At 36.9% G+C, this 23062-nt stretch overlaps 1 protein-coding gene across 3 annotated transcripts in view; it reads right to left on the minus strand.

The window, feature by feature from the left end:
- Positions 1 to 23062, minus strand: part of Pka-C3 (Protein kinase, cAMP-dependent, catalytic subunit 3) — a 37061-nt gene that overhangs the window by 4290 nt on the left and 9709 nt on the right. For 2 of the 3 annotated variants that reach the window (XM_070214453.1, XM_017155394.3), the window contains 6 exons: positions 14306 to 14474; positions 13849 to 13958; positions 13544 to 13789; positions 13301 to 13482; positions 12598 to 12675; positions 11419 to 11945 (listed from right to left, as the gene is read on the minus strand). In XM_070214453.1, the coding sequence (XP_070070554.1) occupies positions 11820 to 11945; positions 12598 to 12675; positions 13301 to 13482; positions 13544 to 13789; positions 13849 to 13958; positions 14306 to 14474 (911 nt within the window). In that variant the 3' untranslated portion in view covers positions 11419 to 11819. Of the gene's footprint in view, positions 1 to 11418; positions 11946 to 12597; positions 12676 to 13300; positions 13483 to 13543; positions 13790 to 13848; positions 13959 to 14305; positions 14475 to 23062 lie in introns of those variants that run through there. The other variant, XM_070214454.1, reaches the window with a different exon arrangement.

Here is a 23062-nt window from a genome sequence, read left to right on the forward strand (position 1 = left end):
AAACCGAAGGGGGAACAGCAAAAGGGCGTTGCTGCCAACAGAATGACGAGAACTTTGGCACAGTGGCAAAGGGGGGAAGCTTTCCCAACATTTCAAATAATCTCATCAAATATTTGCAAATTTTTATGAATTTTTAAGGGAATTTTATTTTCTGTCCTAATTCTTAAAAGCTTTTAATAAAGTACTAATAACAAGCATACGCTTTCTACATTCCCATTTCTAAAGATTTATATATAGCCCTTTATAGCCTTTAAAATACGGCATGCTTCATGTAGCATTTAAAAGCCTAATATTAAAATATATTTATATATTTGATATTTATCAAAACAAATACACATCATATGTAGTTCATTAGTTTTATAATGGATTTTAAATGACTTTGCTTTCAACTTTTGTTAATACTTTTATAGTCTTCTTTATATAAGTTTAACCACTGTGCCACTTTAAGCCATCGTAGTGTTGGCTGCTCAACTCGACTTCTCGTTGAATGCCTGTTATTGCATCCGTTCCTGTTTTTGATGTTGCCCCGACACCATGTTTAATCAGAATCAGACGGTTCCAGAGGCGATGGCAGCGACAGGAAATGGGGAAACAGGACTGCAACAGCTGGCTCCACATTCATCAACTAATTGCAATTATGTGGAAAATTAAAATCAATATTTAACTAACCTCCGCCCCTCGGATGCTCCCCTTGACTGCTGTTGTCATTTGCCATTTAACATTGATTTCAATTTCATGTCAGCTTGCTGCTGCTATGTCAGCGGCAAAAGATTTTTGTTTACCGATTGCTACTGTATTGAATTCTTGAAATATTTGAAATCCTTGTTAACGTTCATTGAAATATGCATAATAAATGCAAACATTCAAGCAATAAAAATTCAACTAAATAAAGTCAATAAACAATGAACAGAATGCAAGAGGGAAATGTAGATTTAAAAAATTTAGTTATAAAACCGGAAGCAATCTACATATTTTCTACACTTCTATTTTTAGAGAATGGAAATATTTCAATAATTTGTTTTCATATATCTATAAAAATTTATAAAGGATTTTTTTTAGAAATTTTTGATTGTTTCATGTAAAAGTGAAAGAATCAAATTAACCTAATGGCCAAGAGCTCAAGGTGAAGGCATGGTGAACTTACTTTATCAATAATAAAGTTATCTGTTCCATTAAATGCCTTTCAAGACCTAAACAAACTAGCTTTAGTTTGCCAATTAATCATTTATAGAGAAAGTCAATCAGAATATTCGATGAATTTGTCACTTTGCCACAAGAGCCACCACAGTTGATAAATACTTTTCTTTTCCGAAAAAAGAGACGGAAAACAAACAAGTTGTCGAGAAAATCAACTGCTTGGACAGAGCAAACAAAAACACAGCCAATAAACCGACAGACAAAGCCCTGTGCCAGCAGGATATGCCAACTTTAAGCTTCCAGATTTTCAGTGGGATGAAAATGAGGAATAAAACCGCCTCTCTTTTCATTATTAAATAATGGCCACCGTGGTGCGGGAAATGTTAAGCAGCTTACTTGCAAATCGGGGCTAATAAACCGCTTAGATCAACACGCAAAATGCAAAAGCAGCAAACCAGAAAAAACCTTTAACCTGCACCCAGTCAACTTCTCGAAAAACCCGCAGCTCAACAGCAAAAATTCGATTAAAAGCTACCGAAAACTAACACAGCTGGCGGAGGAGGAGGATCCTATTTGAGGCTCCAGGACCTGGACCGGCACAAATTAACTCGATTCGATAGGGCCAAAAAGCCAGAAGCCTCCACAGCAGCTGCTCCTGTTCACAACATCAGGAACAAACAGCAACAAGGCACTTGAAAAAATAGGATTCTTGCAAAAAACAATAATTTAGTTTTCAACAAAATTAAAAAGTTTATCATAAATAAAAAAAACTTTGGGTTATCACATTTATTGTGCAGTATTTTTGAGAATTTAATTTAATTTAATTTTTAATTTTGAGTAAAACGTATAAAATTAATGCTTGAAATAAATGTAATCGACAAGACAATCTTAAAAAAAATAAAAAACATAAAAAAATTAGTTAAACAAAATCCTTTCAAAATGGCAAACTAGACCTTTTAGCCAACAATAGTTAATAACGACTTATTTATTTAAATGCCATATGGCAAAGCATACGTTAGTACTTTTTCTTCAAGTGAACTATGAACGCTGTGGGCAGAAAACTGGCAGTTTTGCTCGTCTTTTTGCGAAACCAGCATCAAATCAAGTTTGTGTTTGCCTACGAACTGTCCACCTCTCGTCCTCAAAATTTGCAAGCGGAAAACATTTGCCAGTTTATTTGCCCTGCCTTTTGGCAGGACGATTTCGATTACCAAACACACAAAACTGACTAACCTGGCCGGAAGCTAAAAAGATGAAATGATTAAGGTCGCAATTAGATGGCTAACATCCGCAACGAACTCCAACCTGGCCGTTTTCGGTTCCCTGGCGGCAAAAAATTCAATTATTTCTGGCAAAAAAAAATTGCAAAACCAGCCAAATAAAATGCAAACGCGAAAAATAGGGAAAAACTGAAAATTGGCATCAGGATAAAAGAGAATAGCGAATGGAATAGCTGGAAATGGCAGAAACTATGAAAAAACTCAATTAAAAACGAAGGCTGAAAAGGCTGCAGAAAAGATTGTTCAATTCAATCAACCAAGGAAGCCGTGGAAAAAGGATGATTAAACGGAGTTGAAATATTTTTGGCTATAATTCTCAGAAACTAGTTTAAGCACACACAAAAAAAAATTAATTATTTAATAGTAAGTTTCTCGAATTTAGTAGATAAATAAAATATTATTATCTATCTATATAAAAATGGTTTATTGGTGGTGGTTTCGGAACAGAATGAACACTAAAAAATGAAATCCTTATGATTTTCGTATTTCCAAATAAATCATGACTCATCAGTACTTCACTTAAAACATTTCATTTTATATTGATTGAAGACCCACAGAAGTAATGTTGAGTTTGGGGAACGCTCCTGAAACTTCTTCCCCTATTCCAGTCACATTAAACGAAACCTCCCCCACGAAGTGTGTTTCTTACAAAATATGGAAATCAAGTTTAGTTGTACAAATAATCCAGAACAGGAAAAAAGAGCAGCAAAAAGAAATCCAAACAACAACCGAGAAAAACAAGGCAAAAACAAGCAGGGCATTTTTCAATTTTACGCGTATCGCAACCACCCCACCAACCTCGTGCATCCCCTCACGTTGCCCGTGGGGCAAACAATCCGGACTCTAGAATCCACAATCCGGGGAACAAGATCTCAGGACATGAGCACAGACTTGGCAAAGCCCGCATTTGTTTGCCAAAGCCATGGGCTCTCGCCAGGCATCACCTCCAGCTGCTATCCACTGCTCCGCTCCAGCCCGCTTAGAATTCAATTAAGGAGTGGGGCAGCCGGAGGAGCGGAAGCTCTGAGGGCACTCGAAAAAATACAACCTCACTATCACTAATAAACGCATAATTTCCCAAGAGGAAAACTCAAATACTCTTTGTGCTAAAAATATTAACATTAACACCAATATTCAATATTATCAACTATTTTTATTTAGGGATAGGGCCAACAAAAAGTCGTCCAAAACAAAAACTTCATATGAAACAAAATGTTTTAACGTTGTTTTTCATATGAAGTTTTTTGTTTTGGACGACTTTTTGTTGGGTTGAGTACTAGCCCTAAATGTAAAGTCATTTAATTATCAGCTTTACGTTTTTCATTTATTTATTTGATGTATTATTTATTTTTCTTCTTTCGTCAATAAGGTAAAATCCGGCATAAATTTCAATGCCAACTGTAAAAAGTTAAACAAAAATCTATTTAGCTTCCAGCAAGATTTAGAGAAAACAATTTATTTAGCATTGATTCCATTTCAGAAAACAAAGTTTTTCTCTTAAAAATTTTAATAAGTATCCACAGCGTAGAAAACTTTTTTCTTAGTGCCGAGTCCCTCTTCTTTAATGATTGCTCGCAACGCGTATATTTTGTGGTTTTGCAACCGCACTTAATTCAATTTTCGTTTACTTAGTTATGCATGCGTGTTGCCGTCGCCACGCCCCCCGACCGCCCCTTTTGGCCAAGGATGCTGGCCTGGCCAATTTGCGATGGCCAGCCTCTTGTTTTTTTTTCGCCTTGGCACAATTTTTTTCACCGGCCCAGGACGAACGTGTTTACGCCTTTCGCGCAACCACTTTGACGTTTTAATTCCCCGGCACTTTGTGTGTTTTAATGCAATTTCTTCGCGGGATTGACGGGGTCCATCAGACCCAGCTGGCGGCTGGGATTGCACTCGAGATGCAGCTTAATTGGCAACCGACAGTCGACAAAACTTTTCAATTAGAATTAATGATGTTAGGGACAGTTTGCCGAGGGCAGGAACAAATGCTGTAGAAAACTGGAAAACTTGCACTTGCCACTTGCGGTGGGCGAAATTATTTTGCCAATTACAACTGCAATTTTTGCACAAATGGGAAAAATGGAAAACCGGCTGACAGACAACTGAAATATGCAAATTAAATTTATGACTCGACATTCCTCGAGGCAAAAACTGCAAACTGTGAAATACATTTCTCGTGTTGCATACTTTTGGTCGAGAAAAAAAGCAAACACCACAACTACAATGAAAAAAAAAGACCCCCGGCCTTTAATGGCAGGTTTAAGCCTTAAAGTACAAATTCTCGGATATTCGGCTCCTTTTGCTGTCAAGGATTTTGCATTTTGATGTTGGATTTTGTGTCACTTTTGTGTTACGTGTATTTCTTTTTTTTGGCAGCCAGAGCCATCGCATTAGGGCTAAGCAGGTGGCTCGAACCCGAGCCTGGTGGAGTCTCTGATGTAAGCCGAGTTCTGTATAATTGATGACATCGGAGCGAGACCGCACAAGCAGGTCAAGGCAGGTGGCTGGGGGGCCATCCAAGGCCAGTTGGTCACGTCTTGCAGGTAACTGAGCATTTAAATCGCTCACTCTTCATTTCTTTGGGAATAATCCTTTGAAGTTTATCATTTTACCAATTTTATTCAGAATTCTTTAAAAAAAACCGTATTATTTACATTTAACACAATTAAAGGATAAAGGATGTCTTTAATTATTTCTTAGAAATTTACATTATATTATTAATTACATTGTACACAATTTTAGAATAATAGGTGAAGGGATTAAGGGTGTCTTTAATTATTTCTAAGAAATTTAAATATATTTATAAATATGAATAACAACGTACAATTTGTCAAGATATATCTGAAACAAAATCAAAGACACCAAATAATTACAATTTTCTAAAATAAAATTAAAAAATATATATATATTTAAAATTGGTCATAAAAAGACACAGATTAGTTGTATTTAAGCTTTAAGGCGTTCAAATGAAATATATTTCGATTGGTATTAGTTTTGTATAAAAATTCAAATCCAGTTCACTTTTTTGTTTGATTGGGCCAATATAATATAATAACCGTTGTAAAATAACATTCGCTCATGCTCTGCCAACGGACTTGTCCTTGAAACTATATACAATTTCGCAATTCGCAGATAACCGATTTCACACCAATGGCAGATAGAATTCCCTTCGGTCAGTTCTGTACGTAGCAAAAATCGATTTTAAGGACATTGGATGGGGATAGCTCCACCGCTCTTTCGGGCTCCACTCGTGCAGGCAATAAAGCATTCCCAGGACCCATAATATTTGCCTAAACAAATGCCTCGGTCCCTGCATCGGAAAACCCCTCCGGCGAATTGTGGCTTAACCTATGACAACAACAAGCGGACAAACATTGCCAAGCGCAAGGACGATGGCAAAGGCATTCCCCATGCAAAAATTTATGCGGTCGGTCGCATAAACAAATTTCAACTTTAAAACAAGCCAAACAAAAATTGCAAGCTGGCGCTGGCTGAAAAACCAATTCGATTTCGCCATATGCAATGTAAATCCCCCAAGGATTTTAAAAGGGAGGAGGGAGTAGGGACATGCGGCACATGTTCCAAGCTCAGAAGTTGAAAGAAAAAATGTGGAAGAAGCGGAAAAAAACGTTTGCATATGCTTTAATCAAAGGCAATGACGTACGGGAATGTGGTTCATTCTTAAAAACGTAGCCAGGATTCCGGAGAGGGTTATCGGGTGTTGGGGAAAAAGGGGTAAAGGGGCTTGGGGTTTCGAGAGAGGGCTTCCTCGGAAACGGAACTGTTGACAAAGCCATGCGGGTAGCTGCTCAGCCAGGATTGCGAATGGACATTTGTGATTGTCCGCTGGCAAGCCCAGCGCAGGCGCAAGGGTTAAACAAAAGAGAGGAGAGTGGAGAAAGGAGAGCGGAGAAAGAGAGCTTTGCCACTCTCTTTCTCTGCCGCCCTTTCTGCGGCTCACACGCCCCACTGGGTGGTTGTTGTTCTCTCGCAGGGTTGCTTTTGACATTCTGTTTGCCATGTGCCCCACTGTAAGTCACAAATACACTTGGACAAAAATAATGACTTTAATTGATAATGTGAAGTTTATTGAGGAAATGGGGAAGCCATTCCTGCTTCTGAACCTTTTTTTGGCATTAGCATTTCACAGAAACCAGAAAAAGCGCCTTTAGGAAAAGTACATATAAGTCATTTATTATCCCTTCTAGTATAATTTAATGTCACAGAAAAATTAAAGTTATTTTTTAAGTTTTCGACTTTTAATTTCATTTTCAAATATACGGGAGGCACATAAAAAGTAACATTTTTTAAACAGATTTCTTGCAGTGCACCCTCCCCGGTGCCCCATTTTTACACCGAGCAACCCCCTCGTTTCTTGGTTGCCGCTTATAGCTTTTTAATTACAAATAGAAACTGTTAACATTTTTGTTTACGTTTATTAAACTAATTGGATGAGGCAATACCGCTGCATAGTTTACATCCTGGTCACCTGGTCTTTGTTAGGGATTTTCGGGCTGCAGGAACACCCACGGTTAGGGGCTCCCGACTTTGTCTACAGCGGTAATCCCCCGGGTCATTAAGGCGTCTACGTGTCTGCAACAGCAGCATCGCAGGATGCCTTCAGCCAAGACATTGTCGCCTGCCGATTGTCGCATGTTTTATTCAGTTCTGCGACGTTCACCTCATCGCTGCCATCAGGTTGTAAATATTGAACAACACGAACAACAACAGCGGCAGGAAAACAACCGAGGACAGAAATCCACCGGAAGCTAAAATGGTGCTCATATTTTGAGATGTTGCATTTTTGATCTGACGCGACAGTTTCTTTTATTGCCCAAGACGAAGGACACCTTAATTGTTTGCTGGAAAAAGGATGAACGCCAAAAGATGGGGTAGCTAAAATTGCAAGATCCGCTGGGACGTGTCATTGGCTTCGAAATAGAAATGGAATAAGAAATAGAAAAAGAGATAGTAATAAAGATGGAGATAGAAATTGAGTTAGAAAAGAAGATGGAAACGGAGATGGGGATAGAAAAAATTATATGAAAACCACTAGAGCTTAACTGAGCTTCACATTTTGGCATTTTTATCGATAAGCCTTATTTTGTCTGCCTTGTATCTGGGGAATATGAAAACTTCCATGGACCTGCGTTTGATTGATAAAAAGTTTGATGTCGCAAATGCTTGATGAAAAGTTTGCAAGTTGTAAACGGAAAGTTCGAAAAGAAAATGTCATAAGCAAGTTACATAAAATGTAGCTCAAACGTTGCATCACAGAACATTTGATATTAACTTTCATCCGACAGTTGCTGGATTATCAACCCTAATTATAAATATAAAAATATTCCTTTAACATTATTTTAATATCAATTAAATCAATTGAATTTAAAAAAAAAAACTATATGTAACCTTCTTCCCTAAAAATAATGTCCTACCATTTGTCGACTTGTTTATTGTTGCATGGATTTTTTTTTGCTTCGCCTGAGAGTAGAGTAGTTCATTAGGACAGTGCAATGTTGACAACAACATTTTGAGGGTTGAACTTGGCTATAAATACGGAACTATAATGCTCCGGAAAGAAACTAAGCTGACAAAAACAGACAACAAGACAGGGGATCACGGCTTGGGGTTGAAAGTGGACGGGAAATATTCATGAACTCACGTTCATAAGTATTTCTGGATAGGTCTGCGGTGACGTCATTGCCGCAGAATTGTGATTGCAATTTATTGGGGATACTTGTACGTTCTCAAAAAATGACATCAATCAATTTCGAGTATTTATCATCTTAACTCCGCAATCCGCCGCCCCGTTTGTATATCAATATTTTGTGCGAGGACCATTTGATAACGAAGACGTTTAGCCATTTGCAGGGCCAACTTCAGGCGCACAAGTGTCTCCTTCATTTTCCAGGCCACCCCGCCTCGCTCCGCCTTCTTTTTGCCCCTTGATTAATGCCCTTACTGTCAGGCCAAACACCTCAAGTGCCCATTGAGGCCCCGGTTCCTCTCCCACCTTTTCTCGAAGCTCGCAGGTAAAACTCAAAAGCCACATCCGCCCGCCATATTAAATTCTGCAATTCAACTTCGTTTTCGTGCAAAAACAAAAAAACTGTCTATAAATACTGTTAAATGAGTGAGGTGAAGACTCCTGCGTACAAGGACACTGAGAAAAAAGATACCATTTGATTATTATCTGGGTAATTCGCCTTGAACAACTTAGCTATATTGAACCGTCTTGTTTCTTAAGCCATGGTTTAACTTCAAGATAAAAATAAAACATCATAATTTATTTCAGATTTTTTAATGCTAATGAATTGGTTTTTAACTGACTGTTAATTTATCGATAAATTTTGTACTTATGCATCTAACAGTGTAAAAAACTAAACACTAAACACACTATTAAACAGATCGAAATAAAATGAAAATCCATTGGCTCTAAAATTATACTTAATTTTTGAACCCTTTTTTCCCTCTGTATGTGTGTAGCCATACGTAGTTGCGGTTGCTTGTGGTTTCCCCCTGAAATAATTGTGGGTGTATGGGTGTTTGTGTGTGGGGACGCACGGATGGATGGTTCGATGTTGTTTCCCAGTTGTTTTTGGTTGAAAATCGATAGGAACAAAAAATCCATAAAAACAAAACAGTAACAAACAAGGAAAAATGTGAAAAATGCATAACATCCCAAGAAAATATATGATCTCTGTATGCCAACTATTTCAGTTTGCTTACGGACAAAAAAAATTCGAAAACAAAACAGTCTGTGCAATATAATTCGTCATGGTCAAAAAAATAAAAATTTAAAGCAGCCTGAAAAAAATAACATCATCGAACACGAAAAATTGTAATTTTTAACTTTATTTATCAAATAAATCCATTAAACAGTTAGATTATTTGGTTTTTGACTATACAAACCAAAAATCTAAGTAACTATCATCAATAAAAATTTAAAAAATGTATAAAAAGCTTTAAACAATTACTGGGTACTGTAAGACCGATACCCATATCAGAACGATTTTAGTTTTTATACCTAAGAAAAATATAAAATGTAAGGTGACGAGTACCAACTGTTAAAGTTGGCTTTGGACCGTAAAAACCCTTACAACAAATCGGTAACAATATGGATAATATATGGGCTCTACGTACCAACTATTTCCGTTTGGGTGTAAAATTTCAGAGGCTTTCGGCCTTATACAAATCACTTCCGGGATGAAGCGTTCACGTTGTTGCACCCACAGTGCACATATACAGACACCCACTGCCGCTCACACACACAGACAGCTGGCCACGAGACACCAACACACGGCCACACTCGCCAACACCTACACGCACACACACACGCGAAGAAAAGGAAGAGGAGCTGCAACCTTTGCCTTTCTTTGTATTTGCCAAAAAAATACTTTTCGCTTATTTTCTACTGCCGCTCCTTAATTATATAATTTCGTTTCACTTAATGCACTTTATGATTTTACGCAATTGGCGCACATTCGTCGCATGATTAGCATAAACATTTTACTGATTTTTCCCACAGCACACACACACACTCGCGCGGTCTGTGACGTACGCACACACACACACACAGAGGCGTACTTATTTTCTCCTTTTTTGTTGCCTATAATCGCGCTGCCGTTTACAGTTGGAAATGATGTTTCAACTAAAATAGTGTTTGTCCGTTCTTTTTTGGCCACGGCAAACGTTGTCTACAAACTGAATGATTTTATGGAGCGAAGCTCGTGAAAAGCCGCGCTCTGTATAACTGTAAAAAGCGTGCCACCAGGAAGAGAGAGAGTGAGAGTGGGAGAAAGCCTGCGAGAGCGGAAGCACTTGCCATGTTTGTTGTTGTTGCTGCTATGGTGGTAGTTTGGCGGCCACAGGGTGACTCTTACTCAGTTGGGTCACCCTGCAGGAGAGACAACATGCGCAGTGCACAGTGGGCCAATATGGAGGCGGGCGGAAATTTGAATTTCAAAACAAGTTGAAATAACCCTAACAGTTTTAACCTTCCGACTATTATTATCCCTAAATAAGAATATTTAGCCTGGAAAAAATGTGTTCTTTTTTTTGAAAAACATTTTTTGTAGTATACTTTCTAGGTTAGTTTCCGGTTTCTGTAAAAAAATTGTATTCTTTATTATTAAAAAGCTTTAATCTTTATCTGATCTAATGCCATTTCTGTGCAAGTTAAAAAACCATGAATTTATCTAATCATTCTTTTTGTTTTAAAAATTCCCTCCGATTCCTAGCGATTATCGCTTTCAACTTTTCCGTTATCCGATGCACACACCGGAACTGCGCTGAAATGTTCGTGTCTAAAATAAGTGGTGGAAACGGTCAACAGTACAAAAAATAGTTGAATTTAATTATTATAAAATGGCAGGATTTTTGCAAACTCGAAATCATGGTTTGTTCCTTTTTGTATAACACATTTCAACACACTTGCACTTCATGGGGAGTGAACCTTGAACTTCCAAGGACTAACAAATTTCGGTACGTTGTCAACGCTTCCATCATCAGCTAGCTACGAGGATGTGAGCTAAAGATCAAAACTTCTTTACATAGCACATCTCGGAATATATAATTAATTACATTTATTATAATTATAATTATAATTATAATTGATAATTATCAATATATCAATTTAAAAAGTTCAGACCAAAAAATTTAAATTTTGTAAACCAAAATGTATAACTGATTTTACGAATTTCTTATAATTTGGAAGGCGAAATGAAGAAGATAAATAAAATAAAATAATAATAATGTTTAAAATTAACTGTAGAAAATTTTTGAATTTTAAATAATTTAAATAAATACCAAAAAAAAAATTTAATTTAAAAATAAATGTACCGAAAAATTTAAAATATATAAAAGCAAACGTCAAACAAAGATCACGCTCGTCACGCCTTCAGCAAAGTGACTCGTGTTCAAGATCTGACAGATTTACGGATCCAAAACTAATCCCCCGAAAGTGTAGAAATATAGTCGAAATGAAAATACAAAGGCCAAAGAGAATTTCAATTTGTATCACTTTATTCAACGTTTTACGTTAATATTTTTTGTTTTTTATAATATATTCTTTACTGTACTTTAGCTGTACTCTTGTAGGGTGTGGGGCTGCTCGCAATTTGAACATTTAAACAATTAAATATTTATAAATAATTATAGACGTCACTTGCTAGACATAACATTACGGGTATAAACTTAAGCTTACTATGTATGGGTGTATGTTTATGTATAGTCGTACATTATAATATAGTTTATGTATAGATATATGTACCGCTACATATCATTGCATTAGCACAGCACTTTAAACACTTAATTGCCAGTATAAATAATGAATGTTCTTGCTGTCGCAAATTATAACAATTTTCAACAGAAAACAAAAAACAACAATTTCTCGGCTCTTATTTAGAAATCATTGAAGTACTGCAAATCTCTTTGGTCTACTGCCTTGGCGGGCTTCCAATCCTTCTCGGGATAATCATCAAAATTTTTGGTATCACCATCGTGATGTACATCGGGCAAAATTGGTGGCTATAAATGAAATAAATTCGAAAAATTATTATTCTGATGTGAATATCTTATATTTTGCCTAATTGTTGAATATTTATGACGGTTTTAATGCACACGAAGAGATTTATTCTTATTATTATAATGTAACTGATAATTTTTTATATTGGCGACTCTAAAATAAAACGATATTTTCATTTTTAAAATCACATCCAACATACGTAGTTAGCGGGCAAAAAGTGAGAAATGTGTGCAAAAATCAGCACGTTTGTAACAATCATTTCTGACGCATTTAACCCATTGTCTCCCGCCTGGGCGGAGGCGTTCATGTGGGCAATTAACACCTTCTCCTTCAGATGCGAAATGCCCCCTTTTGTTACATTTCACTCGCACTTGGACCAGCTGGGCTGGGCAGAGAGAATCGGGAGATTTATGGGTCTAACACCCACCAGGACGGCCGAAATAGACGCTGCGGTCATTAACTAAAGGCACAGCTAATTTGGAAAACTGATTTGTTTATTTGCTTTTAATTACGAAAACGTATGAAAATACACATTGGTCGACTGACAAAAACCCAACCAAAAAATGTGTGACGCAAAAATCCACACAAAATAATAACCACAATTACTACTAATTAAAACGAAAAGTTCTCTGGAGCACGAACCCTCGAACTCACCTTAAGTTTCTTGCTGTAGACGTCATTCCAATTCAAGTGCTTGAACCAGCGATGCCTCTTCACGTCATCGGCGCCATTCTGTAGGAATGAGGGAGGTATTCCGAAATCGGGGCGCAAACATAGAATGAAATACAAAATATTGGACATAAATAACGTTCTGCATTTGGCTAGCTCGTGTTGCAAAACGCGCGACAAATCTATTAAAAAAAGCAACCGCGTCGTGGCGAAAACAAAATTCGGGGGAATAAGAAAAATGATTTTGAGGAAAATGTATTAGGCTAACTGACAACAAGCATGTGCAGATCTGTTTGCGATAGCCAACAATTAATTTTTGATATATGCGATGCAATTTTTAATGCCAGCAACAAAATCTGACTATCCAACTGTGACAAGTGTAAACAATTCTCTATAAATATGGGGCCTAATAAGCCGGAAAATGCTAACGAAAAGCTTGCCAAGTATTTTTATGGGAGTCTATCTAAGGAAAAGGTGGAATAAATAAATAAACTTTGACAGGGTTAATTTTACTAATCATTAAAAGATATTTAAGGAAATAAAAAGAAACTTGATGGATTGTGCGGCAGCTGAAAAAACGTTATGCTCCCAAAAAATTGTTTATTTATTCCAGTCCCATGTTAGATCTTTGAAACTTTCTATATTTTCATTTCTAAAAATTTTATATCTGATTGCGGATGATTCTCACCTTCATGTTGCCCAGTCGCTTGGTTCTATCATTCACCAGCAACTTTTTGATCAAGTCTTTGGCAATGGGATCCATATGACGCTCCCACTCAATTTTACCGCTCAATATCTTCTCGTAGATGCCGAAAGGCTGTTCATCGTAGAAAGGTGGATAGCCCACGAGCATTTCGTAGATGAGAACTCCTAGAAATGAATGCTTGGTTAGTATGGTCCATATCCTCTAGATTACTGCTTAGAAACTCACCTAATGCCCACCAGTCAACGGCTTTATTATGGCCCTTGGACTGAATTATCTCAGGTGCTATATACTCGGGCGTTCCGCACAATGTCCAAGTGCGATCCCTCAGTTTTTTGGCGAATCCAAAATCTGTTATTTTTAAATGGCCATCCCGATTGATCAGCAGATTCTCTGGCTTTAGATCGCGGTAAACGATTTGCAGTGAGTGCAGGTATTCCAAAGCACTGACTATTTCAGCCGCATAAAAGTTAGCTAAAATTCAAGTAAACCTACTGATAAAGGGTTACTGCTTAAAAAGGATGGTTACTCACAAGTTTGACTAGTGAATTTTCCGGCATTCCGCAGATATGTGAACAGCTCTCCGCCGCAGACATAATCGAAGATCATATACAGATTCGAGTCATCCTTTGTGGACCATTCCCTTGTTAAATTAGGAAGAAAATATTTTTTATTGATTAAATAAATAAATATTAACTATTTGTATAGCTTTTAAAATAATATTGACCTTTTCATTTTTTGTTAAAGACATTAGAAAGCAATTGTTTACTTGCATTGTGACAAATAATAAATGGTATTTCAATTTAAAAATACATTTATTAAATATAATATTTGTATAATAAGTACTTAAAATGTTTTTTTTAATATTCTACTTTTTATAAATATTTTAAAATTAAAAACTGAATTTATTTCCGTTTTTGTTATATTTTCAGGCATTGTATCTATTTATTTGTAAAAAATATGGAATTTTTTCCATATTGTTTTACTTACAGACTGATGACAAACGGATGTCGTATTTCCCTTAATATATTCCGCTCGTTCTTGACGTGTTCAATCTGTTTGAGACGAATGACTTCGGTCATGGCCAAAATCTTCATGGCACAGTACTTCTCCGAAATGCGATCGCGACACAAGCACACACGTCCAAAGGTGCCAGTGCCTGAAAGGGAAAAAAGAGGTAATGTAGGGTATCGTATTATCGAGTGCATCGAAGCCAAAACCGCAAACAACATTCTTAAATATCGGGGCATGCCCCATTAAAGTGTTTGCAAACGATATGGTAAAGGTCTCGGCTTACCCCCAAACGTAAGCGAGAAACAGCCGAGGTAGAAGTAATAAAACCAATAAATAAGATTGTGTATTCAATGTAAACCTTTTTCTTTTCAATGTTTCTTGTCTAGTAAATCGTAGTATTCTATGATTTTTTAAAATGTCATTATGAAATATTATAATATTATGGTTTCGAAAAATATAATTCGCATACCTCAACTTTTACACAATTTAAAAGGTGGTGTTGAAGAACTACACAGTTCTGCCCCATTTAATATTGACATTTAATGGAAGCTATCTTTAGTACCACTTTTCGTGCCCCCGCTGTAAAGTGCACATGGACGGAGGGTGCATAATTACTGTTTTCACTGTCGAGCACGTTTTGAGGTTACAAAAGCAAGCTTGCTTTTACTACCACCAGGTAATATGGCCGGCATGTTGGGTGTTGGCTTACACGCCCGGCCGAGATTTTCTCAACCTTGAGTTTTTAATTGGGCTAACGTCCGACTCGCTGGGCTTTCGGTGGGCAAACGAGTGACTAACCGGCAGGAAAGGAAACACGGAGCGTGTGAGCCTCTCGGATTTCACATAAACACTTCGGCCAGATACACTTAAGGCCAAGAGCGACGTCGGAAAATTTCTTTTCGTTTTCTGTGCTTTGTTTTCCATGGCATGCCAAAACAACAAAACGGCTACAAATTGATTTGTCTTATAAATCAAAAGCCGAAACGCAATCATTTCCAATTCGAAGAGCCAAGGGGGGAGTGGGAAAAGTTTTGCTTTCTGCAGCTGCTTTTAGTTTTTCAGCACGTTTTCCCTGTGTGCTCTCAATGTTCGGTGTTCCCGATCATGCCAACAATAATTAGCCGTGATTTTCAATGTAATAAAGCAAAAGTGAGCAGATTATTGAACTCGGCCACAATCGTTTGCCACGTGCGTTACTCGCAGCAAATTAAACAAAACTTGCAAGCAACGTGCGGGAATAGTCGGCTGCTTACAGCGGTGGTCAAACAAAAGAGGAAATATTATTTTCTGAAATTTTTCATTTTAACAAGCTAATAGGAACGTTAGTTGGAAAACTTCTTATGAATAACCTTTTATGTTGTCTTCATTATAGTAGTTTAAAATAAAGTTTCCTACGGTTAGCATTTAACGAAAACAAAATCCTAAAAAATAAATAATAGGTTTGATAAACAATATGAATAAACAAATTTAATTTCTATTTTAAATGGAGTATCTATTTCTATTTTAAATGGAGTATTGTTATAATATTTTTAATAGTCATGAAGTAAGCACACAACAGAACTTTCAGAACTATTATTTTGACTGCCACCGTATGGGGGCGTAGTTGGGGGCGTGCCTCGCCTCATTTGGGTGCACCTGAAGGGGGCAAGCATTACACGTGCAAATCAAAATATGAATCCCGACATTGTAATTAATGAATTGTTCTGTTTGCTGTACACAAATCGGTTTTTCGATTACGTAGTTTCAATGATTCAGCAAGGCAATGGGATTATATAAGTTTTGAAGTGGGCATGAAAAAGCGTGGAAACGGGGGGCAAAAGTATGAGAAGCTTGTTGATAAATCCCAGAGGCATTAATGAGCTAATAACACTTCTTCCGAAATGAGTAGAAATTCGTGCTTTTAAATATAAAATCTTCAGATTTCCAGAACTTCCAAAGAAATATTCCCTAAGAGCCAAACAAATTGGCAGCCCGAAAACATTCCGGAATGTTTAAAACATTTTTATAGACACATTGCTCAAGTGCAAACAAACTCAAACAAGAGGAACCCCCAAAAACGAACTTTGAACACCCCTACTAAAACATGGAATAACTAATTAAACCATCATAAATAAACAGCTTATAAAACATGCATTTGTGGAATATCTTTCTTAGATACAAACGTTGTTTAGCAATCGACTTGGCATCCAAAATTCGAAATTTGGCTGAACGGGAAATAAACATTGAAAAAATGCCAGGCGAAATAAATCAAGCAGATATAACTACAACCAATGATGGATGCTTTTATGGTTAAAATTCGAATTCGGGGCCGCAATTGCAGACACCGGCACATTGCATGGGATTGCGTTTACGAAGCGTGAAGAAAACAGCAAATCGCAGGAAATAATCAAAAATATTGAAGGAAAAAGTATTGAGAAAACTGAAAGTTCTGGCTGGCAACAAGTTGCATGAAATAATTCCGGCGGCGGCAGAAAGTTGGCAACAGGAATTCGGATTCGCTCTGCAGAAAATAGTTTTTTAAATATTTACATGATTTTATTGTGGAAAATTTTATCATTATATGTGATTATGAATGTGAAAGGGTGCCGGAGAAATAAACAAGTGAAAGACTTTGTTTGAATTTCTAAAATTTCTAGTGCAGTTGGTAAACGATTCGAATATTTACATTTTTCTGCCAATGTTTACTTGAGCCAAGCAAGCAAGAGGCTCTTAAATTTTCTGAAGATGTGTAACCATTGAAAAAGCAAACAACTTTCTAATAAGAACTATAAAGTATAATTCTTACGATCTATAATTTTACGATCTACAATATTACCGAAAGTTTTAAAAAAAAGGTTACTAGCTTTATTTGCTTTAATAAGTAAACATCCAACTTTAAAAATTCTTAAAAAAAAACAAAATTATTTTTCTACTTTTAGTGGATATTAATAGCCGTTAATTTATGACAAGCACAATGACTATGTAAATATTAAATCCCACCTCTTATTTTCAAATACTTTTCAAACACGCTTTGCAAAAAAAGCGGCATCTTTCCACTCAACAAACATTTAAACAGATCTCTTAGCACCTCGTATGCGATCCACTCCACCTCAAGTGGATCTCGACTAGTGCAAAGGAAAGTGCTTTTACCGATGTTTTAACTACCACTTCCACTACCTCAACCGCCAACTGCCCGCCGGCTGCTCCTAAATGTCTGGCCGAAGTGAAATTGTGACAGCTGGAGAGCAGACGAAACCGAGACAAAAGCTTACACTTCAAAAGATTACAAGGATTGCCAGTTTTTATCATCTTAATTTAATATAAAAAAATTAATTAAAAATAATGTAAATAACTTTTAAAGAAATTGATATTTAATTTTCACAAAAAAGAAATATATTATATAAAATCCAAAAAAAGATGTTGGAATCCAAAACGTAAACTACCCAATTGTATATAAGATATTTGTAACAAATGTCTAAGTATTAACCACGTTTGAGAATTTAAAATTATTTATTTATTAAATCGAATTTTTATGTTATTTTTTATTTTTTTTAAGTGCTAGCTCAGTCTTTAGACGAATCCGCAGACGGCCGAGTCGATAGTCGGCCACAATTAAAGTCTGGCTGAGATGTGGCCAAACCTGTTGGCGATGGCAGACGGAGCACATAAGTTGCAGAGATGCAACTGCAAAAAGTGCGTGAAAAAAGGCGAAACATATTTTACATAATACGTGAAACTTTCTATTTGACGAAGCGATGCCATAAACTGTCCAGTGAAATTGCCATCCCACGGATGCAGTTCGTCCGTCCGCCAGTCAGTCGGCTTCTGATGGATGGATGGATGCCTTTCATCTGTGCTGGCAAATAAAAATCATTGCAGTTGGACGCATTTTTGTTTCTGTTTTTAATAAATTATGTGTGCCAAAAGTCAAAATACTGTAAAAAGTTTCCGAACATCACAGCATGTAAATGCGAATATAAACTTGGCACCATTTGCAATTCTCGCCAGCTGCCCGACCAAGTTAAATAAAGTTAATTGCGTTTTATGCAGTTCGTCGAATCAAAGTTTGTTTAAAGATTCATAAATAAAGGAAGACCGACTGAGAGACACGGAGCCATGGAGGCCAGGTTAAAAATAATACTGGCCCGATCTTAAACATTTCCAAATAGGCATTAAAATCAGATATTTAAGCTGTTGTAAATAATAATAAACAAGTAGTATTTGGGTCACTTGACTGAACTCATTTAGTTCGCCGCCGGGAACTTGTTGTTGATATTGCAATTTGTACTTGTAAGATACAATTTTTCCGTCTTTCTGTTATTTACTTGGTACTTTTTGTGGTAGGCCTCAGACTGAAAATTATTTGTAAAATTACTCAGTTGTTGTCTGAGTTAATTATAACAATTAGCAGTTGTTTTTTTGCTCTTAGTTTAATTAAATATTGACGCTCTGGAAATAATAAAAATATTTGCCAGTCGTATTTGCACTTAGTCTTATACCTATATACAAATATATTTAATTTTCACAAATTCTGGTTCTGATTGACCAGCTAAGACATTTTCTTATAATCCCAATTCCCAGAACTCATTTATAAAATTGAATCAAACTTGTTTTCTAGAAAATTATATTTAGTTTTCAGCGATTATAAAATATATAAAATATTTTTAAAATAAATATAATTTTAGATTGACATCAATTATTTTAGAAATAACGTAAACCTTTGTTTATTAATTTGGTATCTATGTTTATAGCCATATAGCATTATTGACACAAAATTGGAAAGATCCGTGCCTCGAAAGTCACCCACTCGCCCACTGAACCACACACCTTGCCCAATCACCTCTCCTTCGGCGACATGCCGGTCATAACTTAAGCGATTTATGACACTTTCAAAGCAGATGTTTATCATTTAGCATACAGCATATATAAGTACCATATAGATATTAGCCCACCTGCCCCAGCTTGTCGATGTGTTTTCACATTTGTCAAGTTTTTACAGTATGTAGCTACAATTTTACAAAACCACAAAGCGGTGGGAGGCGTGATCGAACATAAATTTGATGTTGAAATGTGGAAAATCATTCCGCGTTTATTTCGGGCAATGGGTGCAGTTCAATTTGTCTATATTTGCCAGATGCAAAATGCATTTTTAGGTCACCTTTATAAATAAGGCACAGCAGGGGCGAAAAAGTGTGCTTATAACGCAGTTTTATATGCTCGTTTAATGTTTGAAAGAGTGCTGCGACATGGGTGGTGGTGGAGGGGATCGGGACTTGAATACGAACTGGGTCCCCAAAAGACCAGGCAATTCTCCCGCAGAAGATGGAAGGAAGGGTTGGGGGTCTTCGGTTTTCGGCACATTGCCAAATAATAATTTCTATATTATTTGCTTATACGTTGGCTCGATTTTGTTGAAATAAAATTCAAATTTTCTTCGGGCCCCACAAAGTTTACAGAGATCGGGCGAGGCGAATTCAAATCTTCCATGCGATCGTAAATTTCCCGTTGACTGATTTTGTCTTTTCATGCGGCGAACACAGTCGAGAATTGTTATTACTTATAGAGAAAATATAGATACATTTTGTTCAAGCACTTAGCACGCAACAAAAAGCGAAACGGGAGGCTTTCCATTCCCATTTGAACTATGAGTTATACTTTGCAGACGCAACGTCGACACACAACTTGTTGTTCTACACGGACAACAACCACTGGGACATGTGTTCGCTATCCGACAGATACATTTGGCCGCTCGAAATTTGATTGGCTTTTATTATTTAAAAATCAATTTATGCTAAAAGCACAAAAGACAGTCCGAAAGGAATCCCCGCCACACACGCAGTCTGACACTCTGCGATTTCAATTCGAATTCAATTGCCAAACGGCAATGCGCTCTTGTGTTTTGGCCAATTTTATGTCCCAGCTGAATTGTGTTTCCGAGAATCGTGCGTAAATATTTATCTTTGGAAAAATCCATCAATCAATGGGCAGGCAGACTAAAAGGATTGTCTGCTCCCAGGTCTTTCCGTATTCCCACATCGGTCCGCGATCCATTGAGAAAGCCGCAGAAAGCAGAATAGACACCCCCCGCTGGGAAAATTTGTCAAGTTGATATATTAGCTGTGGGGACTTTAGGGAAACAGAAGGTCAGCGCCTCAATTGTCAGAGATTTCCGCATTGGTTCTACTTGGTCGAAAAAGTGGGCCACCAAACGAAATTTATAACTTTTTCGGCGCTAATTGATGGGGTTATTGATCCTTTTTGAAAATCTCGCCCAGTTTTACTACACTTAATACAATTTTAGAGTATTAGGCACATTTGGGAACATTTAATGATCCAATTTATCGCCCAAGAGCACATTTCACATTTCCAAAGTAATGACTATCAGGCCGTTTTGGGTTTTTAATTTGGGAATTTCGGATTTTCAGGTCTTTAGTTTGGCAGCCGTAAATGATCTTGAAAATTTAAATTAGAATGTGTTTAGTATCAAGCATTATTCTGCGGTATGACTATAAAAAATAATACTATTAACAAGACTATATTCTGCCCCAAGGCCATTATTTCGAAATTTTTATGGTTCCCCTGGAATATCCTGGTTTTGCGCAGCAAAACAATATAAACTTTCTTCCCGGATACTTAAGCTATGATAAGACCATGGACTTTCACTCAAATAAAACTCTTGCTGAGACAGGCACAGACTTCAATCCAGTTTCCCGAGGCGAACATTTCCTTTTCGAGTTACAACCAGAGTCCATTCCACTGCGGTGTTAATTGCAACTCAACGGCTGATTTGACAGGTTTAAGGCCAAAGCTAATGGCATTTTCTGGTTGTTGATCCATCGCATCACATGCAGCCAGAACGTGCACAAATAAAAACATGTTTTGTTTGTTTCCCCAAAGCAAAACAAAAGTTCTTCTGTTGTTTTGGGAAAATTAAAAACATTTCTTGCGAAATGTTCTCCCGGGAAAATCCCCGTTTTTTGTTTTTAAGCATTCGAGGGAGACCTGAGGTCGCTGGTTAATCAATGGGATTTCAAAACTACCAACCAAATGAACTATCAATATTTATAGTAAATCTTGAGGGGCATATGTTCAGAGTTGGCAATGTTTTCGTTTCGGTTCAGTGCGGTTTTTCTTCATATTTTCTTGCCATATTGTTTTCAGCATCCACTGGCTTTTCCGCAATTACGGCGATGATGTTCGCTTGCCCGTAGCCGCATCTCCTATCCATCGGCTGTTATTGTTATTATCGAAAGAGGAGGGTGTAAAATAGACCGGCTGATTATCCGTATGCCCTAATAGAAGCGTGACTCACAGGCATTCATTCTCCAACAGCCCATTTTCCCATTTTCATTTGGGATACCATGCGTGTGCATGGCATGATATCCGCTCTGGTTTATTTACTTTTTACGGATTTCTCTCGAAAATCGCACTCAATACCTTTTGGCCAGTACGATGTTCTGGCAATTGTTTGAAATCCATGCTAGATTACTCATACGGCGTGTGGTGTTCGCTAAACTCGGTATGAGCACCGCTGATTGTCGAAGGCAAATACGGAAAGCAGCTCAGCGGATTTACTCATACTGCGGAAGAGGTGTTGAATGAGGAATTTTAAACAATGGCCGAGAACCGGAAAGGCTGTGGCACATCCTCCCCTTGACATAGGGCAAGATCTAAAAGGTAATCACGATTAATGGTTCTCTAAGAAGATGAGTTTGATCCAAACTATCTGAGTATCATTATCTTATATACTAAAAATAAAAGTTTTGATTTTATAAAAACGAAATGGATGGAATTTTAAAATCAATAAAATTAGAAAATAGTTCAAAATGATTTAGTTTTTCCTCTTAATTTTTATAAATTTATCTAAGATCCCTCTATATTTCTACAATTCATTTTCAAAACAATCCTATGGGCAAAATACAAATCGACTCCATTCAAATTAATTGCTTGGAAACAATCAAGAAACGCTTGCCAAAATAAATTAAAATATTCCAAGAAGCAATTTTAACTCCCACAATGGTTTCATGAAACATATTTGTAGCTGTAATTAATCTGTTGAAATAAAAAAAAAACAAAACATAAAACGATTTAGAAGGTAATTGTAGTCTAAAGAAAAGCCATTATTTACTCCCACAATATTTCCGCGATTGTTTGAGTTGGCTCGAACAGTTTGAAGCCGAAACGATCGGTGCACAAATGTTTTTAAATGATTTTGATAGCAAAAAGAAAGACCAAATTGATCACACGTGTAGTAAAGCAAATGTTGTGGTAATAAATCTGGAAAATGCCCTGAACTTGCCTCAACCTCAAGTAAATATTTATGCCACAAAGCTTAATGAGTGTTTGAATTGTATACTAAATTTAGTTCGCTACTAAAATCGGCTGCTTTGCTCACACCGAAGACGTCAAAATGGGAAAACAAATCAAAATATTATGGGCATTAATTGGTCGAGCGTCTATGAGAGTACGTAAGACCCATTGATGATCCTAAGCAGAGTCCAAGAATAAATACTCGTACGTAAGCGGACTACACCTTAAGTATTGTCTAAATGAAATTTTACGCAATCCAGATCGCTGTGGAGCAATGAAAACAATTGCCCGGCCCGCTGTGGTGCGAAAAGCTCATAATAATCATAATACGAGCATCTAGTCATTCTTCCCTGCCCCATTCAATTTGCGTAATCAATAAGAATTTATTTATGCATAAAGCCAATAAAGAGCAATAGAAAACTGTAGCCAACGCTGAGCTGTAAG

This window comes from Drosophila takahashii, chromosome 3L (assembly GCF_030179915.1).
Source record: "Drosophila takahashii strain IR98-3 E-12201 chromosome 3L, DtakHiC1v2, whole genome shotgun sequence".
NCBI classification, from domain to species: Eukaryota; Metazoa; Arthropoda; class Insecta; order Diptera; family Drosophilidae; genus Drosophila; species Drosophila takahashii.